At 37.7% G+C, this 7,934-nt stretch overlaps 1 protein-coding gene across 1 annotated transcript in view; it reads right to left on the bottom strand.

The window, feature by feature from the left end:
* Positions 1–335: 335 nt before the first annotated feature.
* The window catches only part of LOC115214994 (protein split ends-like), a 184,620-nt gene continuing 177,021 nt past the window's right edge, over positions 336–7,934 (bottom strand). Inside the window, exons 9-10 of the mRNA XM_029784105.2 lie at positions 4,749–4,829; positions 336–4,285 (exon numbers count right to left, since the gene is read on the bottom strand). Coding sequence (XP_029639965.1) covers positions 485–4,285; positions 4,749–4,829 — 3,882 coding nt within the window. The 3' untranslated portion in view covers positions 336–484. The remainder of the gene's footprint in view (positions 4,286–4,748; positions 4,830–7,934) is intronic.

Raw genomic sequence — 7,934 nt, 5'->3', positions numbered from 1 at the left:
AAATGTTCATGTACAAATATATACATATGTTTATGTGTGTGTGTGTGTGTGTGCATGTTTATGTATTATGCACGTGTGCGCTGATGCGTATGTGTATGTTTGTTTGTGTGCATTATCTATATATATAAACATATATGTATTGTTGAATGTAAGTAAACGCACATTGTAATGTGGTGAAACTGCATCAAATGTTAGCATAAAGTTTCCAGACTTTCCCCACTTTCTATTCTTTTTTCTCACTCTGTCGCTCGCTCTCTTACTCTCTCTCGTTATATATATATATATATATATATATATATATATATATATATATATATATATATATACATACACACATACACACACATACATATTTACACGTACATATATACATCCATCCATCCATCCATCTATGCATACATACATCCATACATACATACATGCATGCATACATGCATGCATGCATGTATAGGAATATTCAGTTTCACGTCGATTAGGACATTATTCATGTCTGCTGTGGCTGTTTTGTTGTTTTTTCTGGTTCTTTTTTCAGATTTAATGGCGCACTATCTTCAATCTGTCCATTTATTAAATTTAGTGGAGTATAGATCGGGCCTGTAACTAAGAATTTAGTTACAGTATGATTTGATAAAGGATTCATCATGTTAGATACACAATGAGTTTCATTTTTACATGATATGCAACATCTGCTGCCATTCACGTTGCAAGAAGGGACAATTTTTTCAGATAATTTAGGCGCCTTGCCATTACTTTTGTGACCACTGCAGAATTCTTTGCCTTTAACTTCAATTTTCAATGAAAGTGGTTCTGTTTGCTCAGGATAGAACTTATAAGGTGAACCATTTCTATTTGAAGACATCGATTTCATTTGCTCTTTACAGTGTTGTTGGCACCTCTCTCCATGATGTAAAGATTGCTTCATCATGTGACAATGTTGGTGTTGATGTTGATGCTGGTTGTGTATATATTGCTGCCTATGTTTGAATTCTTGTTCTTGGTGTTGCTGGTAATGTTGTTTCTGATGTGATTGCTTGCGTTGCTGCTTATGTTGATGTAAATTGTGTTGATGTTGCTGGTGATGGTGTTGCAGCTGTTCCATTACTTGTTCTTTTTCTTGTGTTTTCATATATTCTTTTTGTAATTCTTCTTGTCTTTCCAAAAGACTTTTCTGGTGTTCACAAAGATGGTCTGTCGGTTGCACTATTCTTGATCGATATTGTTGCTTTAGTTTTTGTTCAGCTGTTCTTTGTGATTTCACTAACTGAGGTTGTGGTACATGAACTGGTGGTACTCGAATTAATGTAGGCTTTGGCAAGGGTTTTGAAACAAGAGGCATCAGTGGTGGTAGAGATAGGTTTTTTAGATTTGTAGATGTTTGGTGTGATGTTAAAGGAACAGTCGTTGGCGTCACTTGCATTGTTTCATTTATATGGCATTGTTTTGAGAGTTTACTGTTCTTTCGTGAAGATGCCCTGCTTTGATGCTCCTGGTTTCGTTCTTGTACAGTCGGCAACGGAGTAGGAAGCGAAGCAGGCAAAGGTGAAAGGTGTGGGGATCGAACTGGTGATAGGTGTGTGGAAGGCATACACAGCTGATCAGGGGAGGATATGGACAATTTTTCAGATGAATGAACAAGCATTTTATCATTTGGTTGCAGAAACAATTGATCAGGTGACGCGACTGGACTCTGGTCGGGTGATGGCATAGGAGATTGTTGAGGGGATGCTGGCTGTAGTTGCTGGGGGGATGCATGCTGTAAGAACTTGGGAGATATCTGTTCTTGGTGCTTGGGAGATGCTTGCTGCAAACATGTTGAGGATTGCTGCAAGAATCTAGTAGATGACTGGTGCATATGTCTTGGAGATGACTGTTGCACATGTCTGGGAGATGTCTGCTGGACATGTCTGGGAGATGATTGTTTTATATGTCTAGTAGATGACTGCATGTGTTTTGGTGAAGATTGTTGCATATGTCTAGGAGATGACTGTTGTATGTGTCTGGGTGATGATTGTTGTACATGTTTGGGAGACATTTGTTGAACATGTCTTGGAGAAGTTTGTTGTAAATGCCCTGGAGGTGATTGCCGTATATTTCTGGGGGATGACTGTTGTAAGTGTCGAGAAGTTGTCTGCTCAAAACGTTTTGGTGATACTCTTTGCAGCTGTTGTGGTAAATCTCGTGGCAAGCTTTGTGGAGAGTCCCATTGCAAATGATGAGCTGACTCTAATTGCATATGATGGGAGGATATTTGTTGAATATGCTGAGGTGATTTTGCTTGTACAAGTCTTGGTGATTCTTTTTTCACCTTTAGAGGCGATCTTTGCTGCATGTTGTGACATAGTAATTGTTGAACCGGTTGAGAATTTTCTTGTATTTTATGAGGTGATTCATGTTGAAAATGTTGGTATGATTTTTCATCGAAGTGTTGAGGTAAATCCTGTTCTAAATGTTGTCGTGGAGAAAGCTTCATATGTTGTACTGACTTTTGTTGCATGAGCAATGGACATTCCTGTTGCATCTTTTCTTTGGTATAAGGTGACGCTGGTTCTATATACTGAGAAGGTTTTGATTCAATGGGCTGAACAGTCTTTTGCTGAGCAGTTTCAGGTACACATTGCTGAAAACCTTGAGACGAGTCAATTTGTTTGGGAACAGGCAAGTTTTGCTGAATTGTCGCAGGTGAATCTTGTTGAATTGGTACAGGTGAGTCTTGGTGAACAGCCTCCAAAGAATTTTCATGAATAGTATCAGGTGAATTTTGTTGCATGCTTTTTGGTGTGTCTTGTGATTGTAGTGGGTTGTGTTGGATTGTTCCATGGGGAATCTGATGGACGTGTTCAGGGGAAACTATTGGGATATGTTCTGAAGAATCTTGTACGTTAGGTTTAGATGCTTCTTCGTGTATGTGATCTGGTAAATCTTGTTGCGTGTGCTCTAAGGAATCTTTGGGTGACTGTTCTAGTGAGTCTTGCTGTACCTTGTCACGTGTATCTTGCTGTATAGACTCAGGAGAGCCTTGTTGCATGGTTTCTTGTATTTCTTGCTGGGTTTGTTCTGTTATCCCTTGCTGAATGTCTTCAGATAATTCTTGCTCGGAGTTTTCTCGTAGAATGTGCTCAGGAGAGTTTTGCTGGATGTGTTCAGGTAAATGTGGTTGGACGTCTTCAGTTAAGACTTGTGGGATGTGTTCAGGTGAGTTTTGTTGGATATGGCCAGGTAAATCTGGTTGAGTCGGTTCAGGAGAATCTTGCTGGATGTGTTCAGGAGTTCCTTCTTGGATGTGTTCAGGAGTGTCCTGTTGGATGTGTTCAGGAGTGCTTTGTTGGATGTGTTCAGGAGTGTCTTGTTGGATGTGTTTAGAAGCGTTTTCTTGGATATGTTCTGGAGTGTCTTGTTGGATGTGTTCAGGTGTGTCTTGTTGGATGTGTTCAGGTGTATCTTGTTGGATGCGTTCAAGAGAGTTTTCTTGGGTGTGTTCAGGAGAGTTTTCTTGGATGTGTTCAGGAGTATCTTGATGAATGTGTTCTGGAGAGTTTTGCTGGGTGTGTTCAGGAGAGCTTTGTTGGATATGTTCAGGAGAGCTTTGTCGGATGTGTTCAGAAGAATCTTGTTGAGGCTGTTCCAGGGAGTCATGCTGGATCTGTTCAGGAGAGTCTTCTTGCATGTGTTCAGAAGTCTCGCGTTGGATAGTTTCAGGAGATTCTTGCTGGATGTCTTCTGGTGTCTGATCTTGCACATGTTCACATGAATGCTGAGGCACATTTTCAGGTGAATCTTCTTGCATGTCTTCAACTAAATCTTGCTGAAGATGTTCCAGTGAATCCTGTTCAATGTGTCTTGGAGAATCTTGTGGAATATGCCCTGATACTATCTGTTCACAGTTTCTAGTAGAGTCTGGTTGCATCTCCACTGATAGATCCTGCTGGGTGTGTTCATTTATGCTCGGCAATATACTTTTAGTTGATTCATTTAGCACAGTTTCTAAAGAATTTGCTTCTGGGATTTTTGGCATCGTTTGCGGTAAATATTGAGAAGAAGCAGGTAACAATGGTAGAGGTGATACTGATTCTCCCTTAGGAGGATTTATTGTCTCTGAAGTATTGTTTTGAATATTTTCTTCTTCATGATTTAATTCAGCGAATGTGACTGATTTGTGAATGGTTTCATCTATGCCTTTACAGCATTCAGGAACAGACACTTCTTCATTTAAATTTGTTACCATTTCTATTTTTCGTTTCTTAATTGGTTCATATGAAACTGAATAAAATAATCGAAGTGGACCTTTCTGGTAATAGAAAAAAAAATTAAATAATTTGTGAATAAATGGATAACAGTTATAGGAATAGTAAATTAAGTATAATTCAGAGAAATCGAGAATGAAAGTAAAAATGCAATACAATAAACTTATTTGTTGAAAGAGGCATTTTAGTTATTTAAAATTATACAAAACTCGATGCATTCACTTCTTGCTAATTTCTTGAAGTATCAAATCTTTTATTAAACTTCTGTGACCAGGTCATTTATACCACTGTTCTAAGTTAAATGAATTATTTAACCAGCTTGTAGTGGAGTTATGTCAGTGACCATGTCATAGAAGAGCGACGAAAATGTTGAAACCTCAAGAAATAAATGAAACTGAATGTAACAGATTTTGTGTAGCCTATCCACGTTGTAATTGCTTCAGCTTTATATTACGATCTCATATCAAGGGACTTGCTAGATAAATACAACACTGAAAAATCACTTACCCTTTTCCACATGTAAATATAAGCGATGTCTATTAATGTGTAATTGTCAACAAGAGGCTCATCTGTGTGATAAATTTCAATCTAAGCGTAGAAAAAGAAAGACAACTTAATTGTAATTGCAATTAAAACAATAAGACGTAATAAGTGGTAATTTTACTAATGGACTCTATTCAATAAATTTAATTTGTGAGACATGAAAATTTACATTGATTTTTATGCTACAACAAAAGTTTTTTTTTTTTGTAAACATGCCTTTAATATAAATGCATATACTATAATACTGATGCATTTATAAATGTGCATTTATACATGTCTTACAAGAGAAAACGATATAGTAATGGGAATGACCCTGATGCAGTACCGATATATTGAATATAGCACGGGTATATTGTAAACATGTTTTTATACATATAGTGTGTAACAAGAGAAGACGTTACTGTCTTGTGAATCACTAATACATGACTGATATATTTATAAACGTTTTTATACATATAATGTGTTGCCATAAAAGACACGAGAATGACTCTAATATTATACTGGTATATTATATACATACCTTTATAGATATAATATGATACTATAAAATACGCTATAGTCATGTGAAACAGTCTAATATAGTAAGGCTAAATGTGTCATATCGCATTATTGTTGGATGTTTCCAGGGAGCCGATCACAGTTTCCTTGTATTGGGTTCGCCAAAAAGTTCGATTTTTTAAGCAAAAATAAAAGACAAAGTTTTATCACAAAACGATGTATTCGATAAATGATTCAATTATCGTTTCGTTCCTGCATTTTCTGCCATCTTGTGAGTAAATCCATTATTTCCAGCTCAAAGAATTTCCTTTTTATAATACTTACATCCTCTTCAGAGTTGAAGCCCTGTTCTATCAACGAATTCTGAAGCGACCGAAACAGGCAGACTCTGATGGTATAGAGCCGGGCGAGTATGAAGATAGAACTTCCCAGCAAAGCTCTAGGAACTTCTACCGCGTCTGCAAACAAGTGTGTGATCTGGCATTGTTGTGCTAAAGACGATACTCTTACGACTAGCAAGTTCTGGACTCTCTGGTGGATTACCGCGTTTAATTTGGCCAGTTGGTCACAGTACACATCCAAATTGATGGTCCTGTCAGTGAGAAGCTCATAAAAAACAACACCCTTCCAATCCCACCAAAGAGAAAGTATAACCTTCTTCAGATGAAGTCTTTGGAGGCTGTTTGTGCTTACACGCCGCACTTTCTCCATGATTGTTTGCACTTCACATTGTTATGGACGATCCCTTTTTTTCCTGTTCCTATCCTCTTCAAAAAAGGATCGTCTTCCTCACGTTTCTGCAAATGAGATTAGCCTCATTCAATTGATGTAGAACACAAATATCGAGCCTGCTGACCTAATCTAGTTGGTGCAGATGGCTTTCAACAGTCGTTTTTTGTATATTTGCAGAGTATTTGCGATCATCTTGGTCGAATAACTGGGGTTGGTCTCGATTAAGATCCTCATTTTGCCGTTGTTAATCTTTCTTGTCTTGTCAGATCAAGGTGCATCTTGAACTGAAAAATTTCCCGAGTGAAATCTTGAAAACCATTTTTGGCACACACATTCTGTAACAGCATCCTCTCTGTATATACTTGAAGGTTTCCACCGCTTTCTTGCCATTTTAGAAATAAAATGCCTGAGGTGTTGATAATATTTGTTTTGGTTCTCCTTTCTCAGGGTGATTCTAAGCACATGAAAAGCAATCTGTAGCGTCGAACTACTTGAAAGTGTCAAATATCTAACGACTGCGATTGCGCAAGGAACAAGCTAAAGGTAGCTTCCTATTAGAGTGCATGAAGTTTACTGTTGACAAAAAGCGAACGGACATTTTGGCAAACAGAATATTTCTGAGATGGTGAGAGTAAACGAGGGTTCTTATAAGTGAAATATAATAGATAAGAGAACATCGTACAGCACATTTTTTTAGTTTGTTTTCTTACCGGTACTAACTATATTTTAATTCCATACATATATTTCTATTAATTTTCTCTCACTTGTTTCTGTCATTTGACTGCGGCTAAGCCGGGGTGCCGCCTTGAAGGGTTTTGTCGAACAAGTCGACCATTGTCTTTAATTTTTTAAGCCTAGTATTCATACTATCGGACTTTTTTGGCGGAATCGCTAAGTTACGGGGACGTAAATAAATCAATACCGTTTGCCAAACGGTAGGGATACAGACACAAACGCACACATATGTACACACATATGTAATATACATGCATACATGCATACATACCTCCATATAAATTCTATAATTATGAGTATAATTATAATTAGGGTTCAGCAAAATTTGCTTCACCACATACCGAAATTTAGAAATACCAGTTAAACTACTACTATGAAGTAAATTTTGTTGAACCCTAATTATAATTATACTCCTAATTATAGAATTTTTGTGTAAGTTTACCGATAATGGTTCTTTTAACATACCGAACTACTTGGTAAAATTATTAATTATTAATTAATTTTACCCTTTGTTATTGTTAAATAAGTGTGCATGCGTGTATATATATATATATATATATATATATATACACGCATGCACACACACACACGTACACGCGCGGACACACGCACACACTCACACGCACATATACGAGGTGGTATCAAAAAGTTCCCGGACTAGTTATGTTTGATAAAAAAATAACTTATTTACCTAAATTTTAACATCATCTCTTTCGAAATAATCACCTTGCCACCAGTACACCGGTCCCAGCGTTCCTGCCACTTTTGGAATCCGGCCTTGAAGTTGTTTTCTGTCAGCCAGTCAAAGACCTTCCACGATTCGCCCTTAATCTCGACAACGGTGTAAAGCGGTGACCTTTGAGCTACATTTTCATGTTGGGTAAGAAATAGAAGCGCGCAGATGCTAAATCTGGCGAATAGGGTGGGTGCGGAAGCGATGCCATGTTGTTTTTGGCGAGACTTTCACCAATGTGGAGAGCTCGGTAGTATGATAAACTGTCATTGTGAAGAATCCAATTCTTCGCACTCCACAGATCCGGTCGCTTTCGCCAAATGTCCTCCCTCAAACGCTATAAAACGTCGCGATAAAATTCTCGACTGACGGTCTGGCCCTGGGGGACGAATTTTCGGTGTACAATACTGCACATGTCGAAAGAAAACGTTGAGAATGGTCTTGATTGAGCT

The sequence above is a fragment of the Octopus sinensis genome, linkage group LG8, assembly GCF_006345805.1.
Source record: "Octopus sinensis linkage group LG8, ASM634580v1, whole genome shotgun sequence".
NCBI lineage: Eukaryota > Metazoa > Mollusca > Cephalopoda > Octopoda > Octopodidae > Octopus > Octopus sinensis.
This window is presented reverse-complemented; position numbering and strand designations above follow the sequence as displayed.